This window comes from Nerophis lumbriciformis, linkage group LG02, assembly GCF_033978685.3.
Source record: "Nerophis lumbriciformis linkage group LG02, RoL_Nlum_v2.1, whole genome shotgun sequence".
Lineage (NCBI taxonomy): Eukaryota > Metazoa > Chordata > Actinopteri > Syngnathiformes > Syngnathidae > Nerophis > Nerophis lumbriciformis.
In genome coordinates this window covers 55,261,630-55,280,962 of record NC_084549.2, presented here as the reverse complement: position 1 = coordinate 55,280,962, position 19,333 = coordinate 55,261,630, and the positions used below count along the sequence as shown (strand labels likewise).

At 39.7% G+C, this 19,333-nt stretch overlaps 1 protein-coding gene across 1 annotated transcript in view; it reads right to left on the bottom strand.

The window, feature by feature from the left end:
* The window catches only part of pcca (propionyl-CoA carboxylase subunit alpha), a 41,932-nt gene extending 28,325 nt beyond the window's left edge, over positions 1-13,607 (bottom strand). The window contains exons 1-7 of the mRNA XM_061964916.1: positions 13,484-13,607; positions 8,086-8,163; positions 7,659-7,706; positions 7,492-7,560; positions 5,107-5,220; positions 2,492-2,545; positions 1,496-1,627 (exon numbers count right to left, since the gene is read on the bottom strand). Coding sequence (XP_061820900.1) covers positions 1,496-1,627; positions 2,492-2,545; positions 5,107-5,220; positions 7,492-7,560; positions 7,659-7,706; positions 8,086-8,163; positions 13,484-13,537 — 549 coding nt within the window. The 5' untranslated portion in view covers positions 13,538-13,607. The remainder of the gene's footprint in view (positions 1-1,495; positions 1,628-2,491; positions 2,546-5,106; positions 5,221-7,491; positions 7,561-7,658; positions 7,707-8,085; positions 8,164-13,483) is intronic.
* Positions 13,608-19,333: the final 5,726 nt, after the last annotated feature.

The window sequence follows — 19,333 nt, the reverse complement described above, 5'->3', positions numbered from 1 at the left end:
GTACTTGTATAGCGCTTTTCTACCTTCAAGGTACTCAAAGCGCTTTGACACTACTTCCACATTTACCCATTCACACACACATTCACACACTGATGGAGGGAGCTGCCATGCAAGGCGCTAACCAGTACCCATCAGGAGCAAGGGTGAAGTGTCTTGCTCAGGACACAACGAGGTTGGTACTAGGTGGGGATTGAACCAGTGACCCTCGGGTTGCGCACGGCCACTCTTCCACTGCGCCACGCCGTCCCATAATATGTTATGTTAACATACCAGGCACGTTCTCGGTTGGTTATTTATGCGTCATATAACGTACACTTATTCAGCCTGTTGTTTACTATTCTTTATTTATTTTAAATTGCCATTCAAATGTCTATTCTTGGTGTTGGGTTTTATCAAATAAATTTCCCCAAATGCATTTTCGGCAGGTGCGACTTATACTCCGAAAAATACAGTACATGTTTAAGTTTTTTTAATTGATTAAAAAGCGAATTGTGATACAAATTAAAACCGTTATTTTTCAATCAATCAATCAATCAATGTTTACTTATATAGCCCTAAATCACGAGTGTTTCAAAGGGTTGCACAAGCCACAACGACATCCTCAGCTCAAATCCCACATCAGGGCAAAGAAAAACTCAACCCAATGGGACAATGAGAAACCTTGGAGGGGACCGCAGATGTGGGGACCCCCGACCCCTGGGCGACCGGTGCAATGGAAGTCGAGTGGATCTAGCATTTTTCTCCATTCTCCGTTATTTTTCTCCATTCCTTAGAAGTTTACTATATGCCAATGTTGACAGGTATGGACTGTGCCAGTCTCTCTAGCCGAGCCATGACAGCTGTTTGGAATACACTTATCAACATGTCAGCCAGTATATCAAATTCCCTTACAATGAAGCTGTGCATTTGTGCATGTCAACATGAAACCCTTATTCGATCATTATGCAGATCATATGTTATGCACAAATGTAATGAACCGACATTGTAGCGATGTGGCCTGGTTCAATGCACGATTTATACATTCTGAGTAACAGCATGATTAGGGACAGACTACAAGCGGGCACAGTGTGCTATGGGTGGCTTCTTGGTGAGTACATTTATATATATAATTGTCGTAATACTAGCAATCTCTGTGATGCGCATTAAGCATGTGCCTCAGAAATTGTATATCCCGTCTCTACAGTATAATTACATCTTCATATTTTTGTGTGTACTATGTTTCTTGATTTGAGAATAGGCCGTCTTTTAATCGGGAATCTACACAAGTCTTGTACGTGAAGCCTCTGAGAATGTGCAGCAAATTTTTTTTTTTAAAGGCCCCAAGAGAAGAGGGATTTGACAGATGGGAGTAGGAGGTTTAATATATACAAAAAATGTTCTTAAAATTATAACCCTTTACAAACTTCCTGGAATCTGTTTTATCAGCCAGAAAATAAGAAGAAAGAGCAGGAGGGCTCGGTGTTGCCAACTTAGCGATGTTAGTGCTTTGCCATACCTTGACCACGCCATCAAATCCTGGGATAGTGTTGACCTTGGCAGCCTTCGCAATCAGTTTGCTCTCAATTTTGTCCCCCATTGCTTGGATAGCATGAGTGTCTGGGCCAATAAATGTCACATCCTCGTTTGCCTAGAAACACACAAACAAGCATACAATCTTTATTGCCACTTTTTAACAGAGCACGAGATCAGGCCCCAGTACGGCTTGACCAAACCGTATTGGCTTTGTAATGAAATGTTATAATATATATATACTTACATTAAAGAAATCTATTTAATTTTTGGCCAATCCAAACAAAACTGTGACCTGTTGTTTAGCCACAAGAAAATCTAATAACCAACAGTAATAGTATTAAAAAGAGAAATGTATCTTCAGCTCTAGGTTTTGGTACAAAATCACCCCCGCAACCCAGAGAGGGACAAGCGGTAGAAAATGGATGGATGGATATCCAGTTTTTTGGCATTGCAGAGGAAAAACTACAGTATGAACCTTAAAATTCAACAGCCAAACAATGTGTCCACAATGTTTTGAGAAACATCTATTGCACCGGTCGCCAAGGAGGGGGGTCCGCCGATCTGCGACCCCCTCCGAGGTTTCTCATTGTGCCGATTGCATTGTTTTTTCTTGCCCTGATGTGGGATCTGAGCCGGGGATATCGTTGTGGCTTGTCCAGCCCTTTGAGACACATGTGATTAAGGGCTATATAAATAAACTTTGATTGATTGATGAAAATAATAAAGGTCTTTAATCAATTCAATTTAGTTTACTGTACGGAGACTAAATAACTGTCCATCTACTGTAATCATTGTTCAATGTTTGGTAACTATTTCTAAAACATTGCTTTTTGTTGCTAAAGTGAAAAACATCTTCAAAATTCAGTCTGAAATTTCAAGTGGGTCTAAATACAGATATTCATCAAGAACTAAATGTATAGTTTTGTTACTGGTTATTTTATTGTTGATGTTTAGTTTTACAATTGAGGAATGCACTCACCAGCCTCTTGGCAAACTCTTTGTTTTCAGAGAGAAATCCATACCCCGGGTGAACCTGGATAAAGAAAAACAAATCATAGGGAGATTATCTTAATTCTATCCATGCATTAAGGTTGTCGATACCAATATTTTGGTACAGGTACCGGTACCAAAATGTATGTTGATACTTTGACACCTATCAAAATAAAGAGGACCACAAAAAAATGTTTTGGCTTTAATTTAACAGAAAATCTTTCGTATTGCAATCAAAAAAGAATTGTGTCAATAAATAAGATAGTAACATATACTAGACAACTACTATTTTAGTAGTAAATAAGCAAAGAAAGGCTCCTAATATGGCTGCTGACATATGCAGTAACATATTGTGTCATTTCCCATTCTATTTCTTTGTCAAAATTATGAGGAACAAGCGGTAGAAAATGCATTATTAATCTACCGGTACTTGCTCATTTATTGTTAATATCTGCTTGATTTCTATTTTAAACATGTTCTATCTACACTTATGTTAAAATGTAAAAGGCACTTATTCTTTTGTTGTTTGGATACTTTACAATAGTTTTAGGTGACACTACACATTTCGATATCAATCCAATACCAAGTAGTTACAGGATCATACATTGGTCATAATTCAAGTTCTCCTGTGTCCAGGGACATATTTCTAGACTTTATAAAAAATTGAAAATGACAAAAGAGTTTGTGATAATAAGAAATATCAATGTGATCATTGCAGTATCGACTAGATACGGCTCTTGTACTTTGTTTGGATACAGTAGATGTATGTTTACATTTGTTTACATTTAGGAACGCCAGCTTGCTGTTAGGTGTTAGCTATTGTATCCTCCTACGGTGTGTAGTGAAGCATGTTTAGCTATTCCTCGTCCTGCAGGGATGATATTTGTAAGAAACGTAGTTCATTTGTCACTGTGGAGTCAAACATTTCTGATTTAGAAGTCGCTAAAACACTGCCGACAGCCGCTTGCTAGCTATGTTTTGAAGTACCTCTTGTGGAGCGGGGCTTCAGTGTTTATCTGTCCACATTTATCGTTTGTTTTAAGTCAAAATGTGTCCATTCTGCCTCATGTCTCTACACCTGTCATTATTCACTATGAATATGAATAATTTGAAGACCCTTTGACAGCGCTTATTATCCAATCCAATTTGTAACGCCTGCAACAATATATACAACATATACTGAAAATGCAGTCCACGTTTTCACTGTTTACAGCTTTGCAGTATAGGTGTGCTGCTTAAACTTAATTTATGGTAGTTTATTAGCCTTAGTGTTATTTTAGAGTAGTATTTTGGAGGCTCTGAAGACTGGATGCACTGACAGACTCATAGTCAAGAAGGTGGAGTTCTATGGGTGTTTTTTATCTTCACTTTGATCATTTTCACCGCAAAAGGCAAGTTTCCATATCACCCATCCCTACTGGCCAGGTGTGGCCTGTGGGCCTTGAATTTGACACCTGTGGTCTAAATTACCATTACAGTAATAACAGGAAACTAACAATATTGCTTTTAAACCATTTCAATTTCTTCAGTTGCTGTGTAATTCTAATACAGTAACAACACGTTGTAAGCAAAAAAATCTTGCAAGTGCAAACATTCTGAATCAAAGAGGTTGTGCACATGCAACATGTCTTTGGGTGGACATCCAGCCTCTGTTTTCCAGGCAAGAAAGTTTATTTCCACCAGAACCTCCTCTGTTTTCAGGTCAACTGTGTAGTGCTGTGCAAGTTGGTTTACACTGCTATCATCTGTGCAATGTTTCCCTGTTTGCCAGTTACCTGCTAGCTTTTTCATGCAACAACACTGTTCTTATGTGTTTGGGCCATCTCATGCTTACTAAAGATGACTAAATATTTCTTACACTTACACTTTTAACCATTTAGATGTATTCAGTGTTTGTTGTGTAATTTTAATATAAATGGTTGCGAGTGAAAAGATCTTGCAAGTGCAAAGATGTTTTGATCGTGCGCTCGCATTATAGGTATCATCTGGGAGCTAAGTCCCCCCCTGTTCTTCAAACCTAGTAACGCCCCCGCTCCACATCGTGTCTGCTTGTAAGTACTCCATACGTGTGCTTAATTTAGGCCAAAAAATAATAAAACAGGCTTTTAAAAAGTCTGCAAACTTCAAAGAGCCATGTGGCAAGGGACTACTGTATATAGTACCAGTATACAAGAGACTTTTCTACAGGCTGAGCTTTATATTTGTCAGAAGTAATCAGATGTCGTATTACTTGAAATAAAACACATTATGAGCTGAGTAGGCTTGACCACAGTGCTATCATATCCGTTGTCATGAACTGTTATTGCCATAGAAACTTCCCCCATACTGTTTTGAACTCTGTTTTTTTGCGTGTGCTTCACATAACACACCCTTGTAGTTGTGTCCATTTTTGCCCGTTTTATTTCTTCATCATACTGTGCTCATTTTTGAAAACTATTCAAAGGAAACCTTGAAAAATAAATAATGTCATGATAAACATGGTTGTGGTGCACTATGTAAACCTCTGTCAAAAAATGGGTGGTTATTTAAAAATGATCCTGGGTGTTAATATTTCAGTATTTATCTCCGAGACACATTTTATTATACTTAAAAATAAATACTTACCGCTTGGGCTTTAGTTGCTCTTACAGCATCCAGGATGGCATCCATGTTGAGGTAGCTCTGACTAGTGGGGGCGGGGCCAACACACACTGCCTCATCTGCCATCTTGACATGAACCTGAATACAGATAACAGCTTAGTATACATTGAACACCATATTCTTTCTAGTGTCTGTCTTTATAATAATTTAAAACATGTACATTTCTCAATGAATTAGAATAATGTTCAAAATATGTTTTAAGTTAAATTCATACTAAGACAAAACAACCAACCTTTTCACATTACTTTTTTTTTGCTACTCAGAGGTTTATTAACTGTAAACTTTAATCTGATTTAAAAATATTTTAATCAGAGTGTAGTGCAGAGGTATCAAACTCAAAGGCAAGGGGCCAATTTTTTTTAAAACTTTTTTTCCATTTGCAGTAAAACATCATAAAAACAATAACCGTATATTTTAACGTAAAAACTGTCAGTTCAGTCACCAGAATTTTACCATTAAAAACAGCCGTAACATTTTTACATTTCTAGTAATACACTATACAAACAACAACTGTATATGTCACAGTAAAAACTGTCCACTCAAGAATTTTACCGTTAAAAAAAAAGTGGTAATATTTTTTCAATTTACACTAATATGATGTAAAAACCAAAGTACATTTTACAGTAAAATTCTGGCGACTAAGCTGACAGTTTTGTACCGTAAATTCAACAGATTTTTTGGGGTTTGCAGTGTATGTAGAAGAAAATCAAATCATCAATTGCATAGGGAATTGTCTAACAATATCATGAGGCAAATCCCTATACATTTATATTCACTGTCTTCTGAGGGTAGCCATAACTGAGAGGTGGCCCCAAAGAAAACCAAGTATGACACCCCTGAGTAGTGAATCCATACAAGTTTCTCTTTTAGGAACTAAAGTGGCTGCAATTTTTCAAGATGGCAGCAACGCAAAACATTGTTTGTTTGTCTTACAATTTGATTGGATTATCCAATTTGGTAGATACTTGTAAAAAGTTACTATCACCGCGATCATAAAACTATCCCATTGACCTGTCTACAGGATTTTCCATTTTTTTGATAAAATGCCCTCCTCTTCCCATCTCCTCGTTTGTTCTGGCATCCTGGCGCACAATGTCTGTCTACTATAGTTTGAACAACTGAAAAAGACACAGAAAAACTAAAAGCTAAAATATTTTGGACCGCGGGCATCATACTGCCTGTTAAGACTTTCAATCCGGCTCACCAGACGTTTCCACATAATTTTTTTTAGACGTTTAACATTGAAACTGTACCTACCATTATGATGTGCAGTGCTGTTTTCAAATTACATGAATTCTTGAACCATAGAAAGTATTTCAATGGTTGGAATCTGTTCTTTTGAGTGATATACGAGGTATTACGGTAATCTATGTCACAGCAGCTGAGACGAAGCAAGGTATGTAAGATAGACGCACGCCATTGTTTGGAGCGTTGTCAGCAAGTCTGCGATGTGGACGTAACATCAATATATTCCAGATATACCCGGGGACAGCTATCTACAAAATGTGCATATATTAGAAGGACAGTGGCGGCTTTTAAGGAGAGAAAGTCCAAATAGAGCAGCAATGCGAAGTAACTGTGACGTCATGCTCGCTACAGCTCGCCTCTTTCGTCAGGGACATCGAGGGACAGGAGTAAATTTCTAAATACAAGTACATTTTATAATAACGCCAGAAAAAAATGCTAAATGTGTTGCTAGCCGTTTCTAATAAAAGTCATTAAAAGTATCTAGACACTTGAAAAATTCTCAAAGTACATTGCACAATAAGCAGCAACAATTGAAAATGTGGCAAAACAGATATAAACATATGTTAATATTATTTGATAATAACATATTTGTTTTTAAGTGTATGCATACATTTTTTTAAGCCTTTTTAAAGAAAATCATATCGTGATAGCAGATTATGCAAATTATGTGATGACGTTATGGTGACCACGCCCCCACCGCCACAGGTATTTTGGCAATCTAGGTGAAACCCTGATATACAGTACAGGCCAAAAGTTTGGACAAACCTTCTCCTCATTCAATGTGCTTTCTTTATTTTCATGACTATTTATATTGTAGATTGTCACTGAAGGCATCAAAACTATGAATGAACACATGTGAAGTTATGTACTTAACAAAAAAAGGTAAAATAACTGAAAACATGTTTTATATTCTACTTTCTTCAAAATAGCCACCATTTGCCCTGATTACTGTTTTGCACACTCTTGACATTCTCTCGATGAACTTCAAACACACCTGCGAAGTGAAAAACATTTCAGGGGACTACCTCTTGAAGCTAGAACTGCCACAAGTTTTACGGTAATACCTGTGAATTCAGCTAAAACACAAAGGAAATAACTCACAGCAGTTGAGTCAACATCACTATGAACAGCAACTGTCCGAATTCCCATCTTCTTGCATGTCTTGATCACCTGTGGTAGCACAGACAGATTTTCATGGTCATTACCAAAAGTCAATGCACTTAACAAATTAGACATCTGAAGACGCTAAGTGTTATAACCAGTCCTACCCTGCAAGCAATCTCTCCTCTGTTTGCTATTAGGATCTTGTCAAATGTCTGTGGATGAAAAAACAAACACTGGATAAATTAAACTTCTTGTTTGTCTGTGCCTTAAGTACCACACTCTTTGTCCAACATTTCTTAAAGAATGTTGCGATTATAGCCAGTACATTTCTATAAATGTAAACAAATGTAAATGAATACTTTTTGAGAATAAAATCCAGCAACATGCCATGTGCTGGGTATTGGCAAGGACTTTACAATACGATAGTTTTGCGATATGGTGACATATTGCAATATTTGATATAGTTCAGAAATAAATGTAAAATGCATCTTAAAATATAACTTGTTGGACAAAACAATATTAATATCAAATAAAACATTTCCATTTATTAAAATTGTACAGGAATTTTTTTTAAAGAGAGAGATTTATTACCTTTTCATTTGGACTTGAGACGGTGGAATACTGAGCCTTTCTAAGAATAGCACAGTGTCTAGACTGGAAAGGAGAATGCTACAAAACACAATGCAGGTCATTTAATCAATTGTTGACATTGAAGGGAAATGTATCTTTTTGGAATTTTGCCAATCATTCACAATCTCTATGTAAGACCAGAACAGATATGTCTTTTTTATGCATTTTAATGTGTAATATACAACAAGTACAAGTTGGCCAACAATGAAACTAATTTGCGCCCATAAAGCCCTTTAAAACATTTATAACTGCTATTAATTCTCTATTTACATTTCGTTACCTACATATTAACCAAGTATTAGTGAGCCAACACCGAGGCGCTACTTTTAGCGGCCGCGTGATCTTCAAAAAGTAATTAGCTAATGCACCTATTTACATACTGAGCTGGTGAGCTGCTGCATCGCCACTGAGTTGGTAAAATGTAATTCTTGATTATAAATCATGTCTCTCACCTATATATTATAAAGTTTTGGCCATAAATCGAGAACATGGTCAACTTTGACCTTCAACTTAGACCTGGAGATGGCGAGAAAGACAGAGAGACGCTTGTTTGCGCCCTCCTTTCTGCTTTTTTTTTTTTTTTAACCTGCGTGAGGGCTAAGATTAATTCTTCATCTGAACGGGGAGATACAAACATCTAATCAGTCGGCATTCCAGTGAGAGCCAACATTGTACAATAGGTGATTTGTTTATTATGTTGGTCGTGAGTATTTCTTAATTAGCACTTAGCAATAGTGCTAAGTCTACTACCATTGTCTACTTGCTGGATCTGCTTATCAGTAAGCTTTTAAAACTTGTAGCTCATCTTCCTTACATTCAGGCTCAACAGTATAAAGTTATTGATCATCATTCGTCCCAAAGTAGCCGTTGTTGGTTCTCATGAAGTCTGCCATAATTAGTAGTTGTTTATGTTGAAGGAAATAGTAAACAATGTGATGCATCTCTGAAATTAATTAATTAATTAAAGGACCAAAATACATAAATATTGTTATATGTTATTATGTATATGCCTGTTACTACATTACATATACTTACAGCGTGTATATAAAACGTTAGAGGTTTTGGGATGTTTTTAGAGCGCTTTATAGGCAGAATGAAGCAAATCCCACTCGCTCCATTGTTAGCTGACTTTTGCTAATGTTTATTTACAATTTAAAATGCAGAAAAAGGGATTGTGAGTGATAGACAAAATAGTGCAGTTCCCTTTTAAACTGATTTTTTAATAAATACATGCATTAACAAACCAATGTATATATCACACAACTGGCATTATTTGTTTCAGTAGAAAATCTATCAAAATGTTAACATTTTACAACATTTATCAAAATACATATCAGAGTGGTTGCTGTGTGCTATATGATGTTGAAAATTGAAAAACAATGATTTAGAATAACGTAACATGCCAACTGAAACAGCAAATACAGTATTCAAAAGCTGGTCATTTGCATTGTATCTCTTTTAGCATAACGTCATGGGATTTTTGCTACAATATTACTTGATTCAAATGTTACACTACAACACAGGTGTCAAACTCAGGGCCCGCCACATCATTTTATGAGGCCCACGAAAGCTTTGAAATAATATGCGTTAATAAAGTACTTTATCTCTCCTTACAAAATGTTTTTGTTCTTTCCATTTTGACATTAAAAAAATACAATACATACAATATTATATTATTAAACATTGCAAACTATTTTTTTGTTAAAAAAACAAAACTAAATTCTACTTGAATTGCGATTTCAAAACAAGCTCTCCATCAAATTGTATAGTGCAAAAATAACAAAAGACTGAGCTGACAGTTTTGTACCAAAAAAAAACAACTTTGATATTACGATTCAGGAGCTACGATTTGATGAAAAATCGATTATTGATGCATCGTTAATTTATGTATATAGATGCAGTTTTACATGCTTTTAGTTTCACTGAATCAGTGTTTATAATTTGCAACTTTAAAAAAACTATTCATTTGGAATAAGAAACAGCTAATTTTCAGTTGATTTATTCCCACATTTATTAATAAATTAATGAAAATGTGTGCAAAACTGGACCATAAGTGCCCGATAATAAAGGAGCTGGTCGGATCTCTATGTGAGTTGGCTCGATGTAGTCAGCCATCCATCCATACATTTTCTATCGTTTGCCCCTGATGGGGTCGTGGGGAATGCTGGAGCCTATCCCAGCTGCACGCGGGCGGAAGGCGGGGTACACCCTGGACAAGTCGCGACCTCATCGCAGGGCCAACACAGATTGACTTCCATCCATCCATCCATTTTCTACTGCTTGTCCCTTTCAGGGTCGCGGGGGGTGCTGGAGCCTATCTCAGCTGCATTCAGGCGGAAGGCGGGATACACCCTGGACAAGCCGCCACCTCATCGCATGGCCAAAAACAGATAGACAGACAACATTCACACTCACATTCACACACTAGGGCCATTTTTTTTTTTTAGTGTTGCCAATCAACCTATCCCCAAGACAACATTACATTTTAGAAAACTGTCTGCATTACTTTATATACAATAAATACATTGATTATTGATTAATAACGTTTACTAATCAATTCTATAATCGTCCATGTCCGAATTCGGACGCATCTAAAATCGATTATTTTCCCCACCACTATTTGATATCATTTTCCATTTATATATTACTCTATAAAAACAACAACCGTAGATTTTGCGGTTAAAAAAACGAAACCTGGCAGCTCAGTTACATAAATTTTACCATGAAAAACAGTTCTAATATTTTTTCATTCTATTTACAATATAAGCTGTAAAAAAAAAAACACTGCACATTTACAGTAACATTCTGGCGACGGAGCTGCCAGTTTTTTACAGTAAAATCTAAAGTTTAGTTTTTTTACAGCGTACGTAACAAAATATCCATCCATCCATTTGCTACCGGTTGTCCCTCTCGGGGTCGCGGGGGCTGCTGGAGTCATTATACACTTATATTAACATATTCTTCATTCATATTACAAGCATACTTGCCAACCTTGAGACCTCCGATTTCGGGAGGTGGGAGGGCGTGGTTAAGATATATATATATATATCCATCCATCCATCCATTTTCTACCGCTTATTCCCATTGGGGTCGCGGGGGGCGCTGGAGCCTATCTCAGCTACAATCGGGCGGAAGGCGGGGTACACCCTGGACAAGTCGCCCCCTCATCGCAGGGCCAACACAGAGACAGACAACATTCACACTCACATTCACACACTAGGGCCAATTTAGTGTTGCCAATCAACTTATCCCCAGGTGCATGTCTTTGGAAGTGGGAGGAAGCCGGAGTACCCGGAGGGAACCCACGCATTCACGGGGAGAACATGCAAACTCCACACAGAAAGATCCCGAGCCCGGGATTGAACCCAAGACTACTCAGGACCTTCGTATTGTGAGGCAGATGCACTAACCCCTCTGCCACCGTGAAGCCCAAGATATATATATATATATATATATATATATATATATATATATATATATATATATAAGAAATACTTGACTTTCAGTGAATTCTAGCTATATATATATATTTTTTTTTTTAATATATATATATATATATATATATATATATATATATATATATTTTATATATATATATATATATATATATATATATATATATATATATATATATATATATATATATCCATCCATCCATTTTCTACCGCTTATTCCCTTTGGGGTCGCGGGGGGCGCTGGAGCCTATCTCAGCTACAATATATATATATATATATATATATATATATATAAAAGAAATACTTGAATTTCAGTGTTCATTTATTTACACATATACACACACATAACACTCCTCTACTCATTGTTGAGTTAAGGGTTGAATTGTCCATCCTTGTTCTATTCTCTGTCACTATTTCAGAACACACACATTATACAAATATACATTATAAAATCAATAAGAAAACGGGAGCTCTAATTTGGGAGTCTGAATTAGGATCAGAAGTTCCTATATAAACATTGCGTACTCACGTCGCCATTTTGTATTGATTACTGCAGCTGTGCACTGGATTAATTCACAAATACAAACTACAACTCACAAACACTTTAGAGTTAGGCTCCACCATCAGAATGTGTACTTAAACTTACAAAGATCACATGGATATTATTCAGTGAGTTGATTCACCAAAACTAACCTGTTATACAGGAAGAAAAAGCACACAGGACGTTTCAATTGTTCACAGACTGGTCGCTCTCATCATGACAAGACACTTCCGGTCTGCAGGTGATAGCATTCATTTTGGGAAGAAACACCCTACTGCCTCCTACTGACCAATGTGAATACTGATAAATGTGTAATGACAGCTCCAAAAACGAATTCAAACCACAAAATAAAATAAATAAATCAACACAAAAATGTGACACATTATGTGTGGGTCACATATGCATGTACAGTAGATGGCAGTATTGTCCTGTTTAAAAGTGTCACAACATTGCTGTTTACGGCAGACAAACTGCTTTACGGTAGACAAAAACTTGACTGCTGTTGTTGTGTGTTGTTACCGCGCTGGGAGGACGTTAATGAAACTGCCTAACAATAAACCCACATAAGAAACCAAGATCATTCTACAGTTATAACGTGATTGGGCAGGCATGCTGTTTATATTGTGGGAAAGCAGACGTGAGAACAGGCTGTCAACAAGTCACTCAGGTCCACATGGAGCTGGAGGGGGCGTGGCCTCCAGCTCCGCCTGAATTTCGGGAGAAAATTTGTCCCGGGAGGTTTTCAGGAGAGGTGCTGAATTTCGGGAGTCTCCCGGAAAATCCGGGAGGGTTGGCAAGTATGATTACAAGCAGCCCTCTGAGACTTTTTGGTACTATTCACTTTTTGTCCCTACTTCCACCCAAATGTTTGACATGCATAGCAAACTAAACTCAATTTATGAAATTTCAAGTAACTGTTGGCCCAGGATAACACTGTAAACGAGACAAAATAAATATAAAATTAAGTTTTTCTTTAAAAAAAAAAAAAATGAAACCGGTTATATTTCCTTTCGGAAAATGCACTAGTGAAAATTGACAGCAAGGTGGATTTAAAATAATCTACGCACTCGCCTGGAGGACACCTTGTCCGCTGGAGATGTCCAGCACAACTGCGACAACCGATGTTATCATTTATTGTCAGTTGTCGAACATTACGTCATAGCGAAAGTTCGTAACGCGACAAGAAATCATGTGAAGATGCTCTCATGTTTGTGACACTAAAGTATTAGTACATCCCCATTACAAATTATTTGGGGACGGTTTTCATGCATTTGGCCACAGAATTAAATGTGACGAAGTTATCTTTTAAACACAATTGTTCATTCAATTTTACGGACAGTCAGAATCTGGCTAATCGTCTCACCTTCACAAAAAACAAGCGCCTACTAGGTGATGAGATGAAACTGCGCGTCGCCATTTTGATCCAGAGTCATAACCACAACAGACTTCTTCTTCTTTTGTTATAACGGCGATTGGCATCAGTCGTGGTACATTACCTCCCCCTCTGTTCATTCTAGTTCATTACAGTTTCAGTCATAAAACCAGTGGTTCTCAACTTTTTTTCAGTGATGTACTACCTGTGAACATTTTTTTAATTCAAGTACCCCCTAATCAGAGCAAAGCATTTTTGGTTGAAAAAAGAGATAAAGAAGTAAAATACAGCACTATGTCATCAGTTTCTGATTTATTAAATTGTATAACAGTGCAAACTATTGCTCATTTGTAGTGGTCTTTCTTGAACTATTTGGAAAAAAAGATATACAAATAACTAAAAATTTGTTGAAAAATAAACAAGTGATTCAATTATAAATAAAGATTTCTACACATAGAAGTAATCATCAACTTAAAGTGCCCTCTTTGGGGATTGTAATAGAGATCCATCTGGATTCATGAACTTAATTCTAAACATTTCTTCACAAAAAAATAAATCTTTAACATCAATATTTATGGAACATGTCCACAAAAAAATCTAGCTGTCAACAATGAACATTGCATTGTTGCATTTCTTTTCACAGTTCTTTTTGACAGACATTTTAGTGAGGGTCAAACCATCATGGCATGGGGGAAACTCTGGGTTTATGGTAATGAATGGAATAGCCTACTTGATTTGATGTTCAGTTTATGAAGTTACATTCATATTTTGTTGAAGTATTATTCAATAAATATATTTATAAAGGATTTTTGAATTGTTGCTATTTTTAGAATATTTAAAAAAAATCTCACGTACCCCTTGGCATACCTTCAAGTACTCTCAGGGGTACGCGTACCCCCATTTGAGAACCACTGATATAGTCTGAAAGGGGAACTGCACTTTTTCTGAATTTTGCCTATGTTCACAATTCTTATGAGATGGTGGGATGTGGTGGGGAGAGGGTGTTAGACTAGGGTTGTAGCTGCCTGGAGGTGGTCTTTTAGTGAGGGTTTGAAGGAGGATAGAGATGCACTTTCTTTTACACCTGTTGGGAGTGCATTCCATATTGATGTGGCATAGAAGGAGAATGAGTTAAGACCTTTGTTAGATCGGAATCTGGGTTTGACGTGGTTTGTGGAGCTCCCCCTGGGTGCTAGCAATGCAGCCAATGGGAGCAATCAATTCTACCTGTGAATCACCTTAAAAATGCATTCAAAAACAGTCAACAATACTTCATTTATGTACCGTAACCTGTAATAATCAAGCTGTTGCAACATTGTTATTGTAAGAACGAACACAGAGGAAGTACGGTATTGGTCAATCAATCAATCAATCAATCAAAGTTTATTCATAAAGCCCTTAATCACAAGTGAAGTGAAGTGAATTATATTTATATAGCGCTTTTTCTCTAGTGACTCAAAGCGCTTTACATAGTGAAACCCAATATCTAAGTTACATTTAAACCAGTGTGGGTGGCACTGGGAGCAGGTGGGTAAAGTGTCTTGCCCAAGGACACAACGGCAGTAACTAGGATGGCGGATGCGGGGATCGAACCTGCAACCCTCAAGTTGCTGGCACGGCCGCTCTACCAACCGAGCTATACCGCCCCACAAGTGTGTCAAAGGGCTGCACAAGCCACAACGACATCCTCGGCTCAGATCCCACTTTAGGGCAAGAAAAAAACTCAACCCATTGGGCGTATTGAGAAACCTTGGAGGGGACCGCAGATGTGGGGACCCCAACTCCCCCTGGGCGACAGCTGCAATGGATGCTGAGTGGATATGGTTAATAATATGAGAGTCCAGTCAGGGGCCAGCAGGAAAACCTCTTGCATGTATACATGTCGCGTCGCAGAGACGTCATCGACTGACGCATAAGGAGTGGGCACCCCGGGTCCCGACTTCATGTGCAAGTCCAGTCTATTGGGAGGCCAGCAGGGGATCATCTTGAATAGAGACAAGTCAGCAGCGCAGAGACGTCACCAACTGATGCACGGAGAAGTGGTCCATCCTGGGTTCCGACTTTGAACAGCTAACGCTTCATCTGGTCACCTAATAACCTCTCCACGTAGGAGAGGGGGGCAGAGCAGAAAAAAGACAGCAGATCAACTGGGGCCTATTTAAAGGCTAAGGTGTATAAATGAGTTTTAAGATGGGACTTAAATGTTTCTACTGAGGTAGCATCTCTAACTGTTACTGGTAGGGCATTCCAGAGTACTGGAGCCCGAATAGAAAACGCTCTATAGCCCGACTTTTTGGGGGCTCTGGGAATCGCTAATAAGCCGGAGTTCTTAGAACACAGATTTCTGGTCGGGACATATGGTAAAATACAATCAGCAAGATAGGATGGAGCTAGACCGTTTAGTATTTTATGCATAAGTAGTAAAACCTTAAAGTCGCATCTTAAGTGCACAGGAAGCCTGTGCAAGTGAGCCAGTATTCGCTGTAAAAGCTAACAATGGAAACAGATTAGCTAGCTTCTACGTAAGGAGGAAACGTGTTTGAGTTTGTGATGCACAACACAGCGATATAACACCAATTTGTACTGACTAAAAAACATGAACAATAATCTTGCAGTATCTGTAATGTATTAGCCCACATTTCATGTTTTGTTTGTACACAGCTAACTTGACAGTCGATGTGCTGTAGTGTATGTGCTACATGTATTATGATCAATAGTATAGTGACTCACTCGATGGACAGTTGTCTGTTTGGTCCAGCTGGCCAGGGATGTTTCCAATTGATTTGGGTAAGCAATCCATTAATTCGGCATAGTGTGGCTAAAAGTTCCAGAATTGCTGTGTGACCATGTCACACTCTCTCGGCTTCCGTCTGCTCCAACGTTTCAGCCTCTTCTCCGTGCTCGTTTCTATAAGCAGCAGGTCACCATTTGTACATTTAGTTTCAAAAAGATAAGGTTTTAAACCCTCATTTGTTTAGATAGGATTATTTGTTTTGGCTGATTAGCCTTTTTTTTTTTTTTTTATTACTTTTTTATTGTAAATATTTCATATACAATTGCATGTATTGTAGCGGCTCCCCCCCAGCGGCTGGCTACGGGGTTCTAGCCAATGGCTTTGGCTGGAGGGGTGTGGGGACTTCCGGGTAGGGAAGTGTCGTGAAGTGACGTGTGTTTTTAGGGTAATAAGTCGTTCATGTATTTCCAAGAAAACGAGCAAAGAACTTTTAGCTCGTTGTACCTGTGTGCTGTATTCTATCAAATAAAGGCAAGACAAAATGAGAATTTGTATGAGCCTACATTGCTGGAATATGAAACTGGTGTCCGAAATAAAAACCATGATCTCAAAAAGTGAATTTGTCGTGGTAAGGACACGTTGCAGACCACTCGTTAGCTAGTGAGCTTCAGTCTGTGAGTTAGCTAAACCGTAAGCCAATTAGCATGTTTGGCTCCCCATGCTAAAGTCAAACATGTGGACGCTATTTTGAAGCGGGTGACCGTCGGGCAGCCACGCTCCTGCTTGCTGGCCCGTGAAGACGTAAGGATGACGCCGTTGCAGCCTGCTGCTTCCCAGCCCAGCTGCCCCCCCTCGATTTGAGATTTCAGCAGAGGCTAGAAGGTGGGAGGACAAGGACAAAGCTTTGCAATTGTCTTTGTGTCTGGAGGGACCGGATCCTTCATGCCTATGCTATTGGACCCTGACCAGCAGCAGTGCTACGACGCCCTGGTGGTGGCCCTCAAAAAGAGGTTTGGTAGATGGTCTCAGCCAGGGCTATTATTAAAAACTGAACTGAGAGGGAGGTGCAGCAGGGCAGGGGGATGGCTAATGACATTGAAGGTATAATGTGTATATGGTTACTTACCAGTTGATGCATGGAACGAGTTTGCCCCTGACCTGTTTGTCGTGGCCATATCTCCCACTGACCTGCGTGTGCAAGTGCAGCTTCAGCGCCTGAAGTCCCTTCAAGAAGCACTAAAAGCTGCCATTGAAAGGGAGATGCTGGGGAATGTGGTGACAGCCTGTGGACTGGAAATAAAACCTCCTTTGATGAGGACGGTGTCGTGACGTCCGGCCAGTGAGGAGGGTGAGGCATGGGCAACAGAAATTACTACTATTGAGGGCAGTGACTGTATACAAGGTCCACCTGGCCCGCACCCCATCCAGGTCTTCTGGGGATATGGCCGGCCTGTACACATTCGCAGGGAGTGCACTGTCACTCTTTGTGAGCCGGGAAATGGCATGGGCCTGCATAGTCACCGCTTCCTTTGTCGTGCTTCCGGTCTACTGGAGGATACCAACGGCACTGCCAGAGGGAAGGGGTTCCATCGGATATGCCTGCTACCCAGGGATGCCAACCATTGGTGGCCCCGCCCATTGACCCCCACCAGCAGCCATCCCCCCCTGGCCCTAGGGGAAGGGGTGTGGAGAGAGGACTAAGGAGACCTGGAGAAGCAGCAGCAGGATCAGCTAAAACAGCTGATGGAATTCCAGGACAGTTTTGCAATGAACGAGAGTGAAGTGGGAAGAACCCACTTGGCGAACAAGGCCAAGGACGACTTGCTACAGGCTGACTTTATCGAGCTGTCTGACATCCCCTAGGTGGCACCTGTGGTCATGGTTGCGAAGAAGAAGGTTGGCCACTGGCAAATCTGTGTGCATTAGAGACGGCAGAACAATGTGACCACAAAGGACTCTTAACCCCTCCCTCGTATCGACTAGTCCTTGGACCTAGTCTCTAACTGGCTCTTCCTGGTTCACCACACTGGACTCTAAAAGTGGATACTACCAAGTCCTCCTATCTCCCAAATCCCTCCCTAAATCCGCTTTCTGTACTGCCGAGGCCTGTGGCAGTTCAAGGTACTCAGTTTTGGACAATGTGCTGGCCAGTATTCCCCGTCAAGAGTACCTGGTGTACCTGGACAACATGCTCATACATTGGCATTCCTTCGAAGCAGCTCCAGGGTCCCTGAGGAAAGTCCTGGAGAGGATTCAAGCAGCGAGCCGGAAACGGAACCCTGAGAAATGCCCTTTCATGCAGCAACAGGTGACCTTCTTACAGTAGGGCATGAGCTGGGTGCAGATAGCATCAGTGCCATCGGCGAGAAGGCGCAGGCAGTGAATGACTGATACTGACTAATACTTGGTTAATATTCAAATCACGAAATGTAAATGAAGTATTGTTGGCGGTTTTTCAACGGTTATTTATTGTATTTTACGGGTGAAATAGAGGCGCTCCCACTGGCTCCGCTGTAAGCCGGGCTGCGGGGGAGCAGCAGACTAAGCAGGGGAGCCCAGATTTCTCTCTCCCCAGCTACTTCGTCCAGCTCTTCCCAGGGTATCCCAAGGTGTTCCCAAGCCAGCTGGGGTACATTGTCTCTCCATCGTGTCCTATGTCTTCCCCATGGCCTCCTACCGGTCGTACACGCCCTAAACACCTCCCCAGGGAGGCGTTTAGGCGGCATTCTGACCAGATGCCCGAACCACCTTATCTAGCTTTCCTCTGAGCTCTTCCTGAATGACAGAGCTTCTCACCCTATCTAAGGGAGAGCCCCGCTACCCGACAGAGGAAATTAATTTTGGCCGCTTGTACCAGTGATCTTGTCCTTTCGATCATAACCCAAAGCTCATGACCATAGGTGAGGATAGGGATGTAGATGGACTGGTAAATTGAGAGCTTTGCCTTCCGGCTTAGCTCCTTCTTCACCATGACAGATCGATACAGGGTACACGTCACTGCAGACGCTGCACCGATCCGGCTGTCGAACTTACAATCCACTCTTCCTTTACTCGTGAACAAGACCCCGAGGTACTTGAACTCCCCACTTGGGGCAGAATCTCCTCCT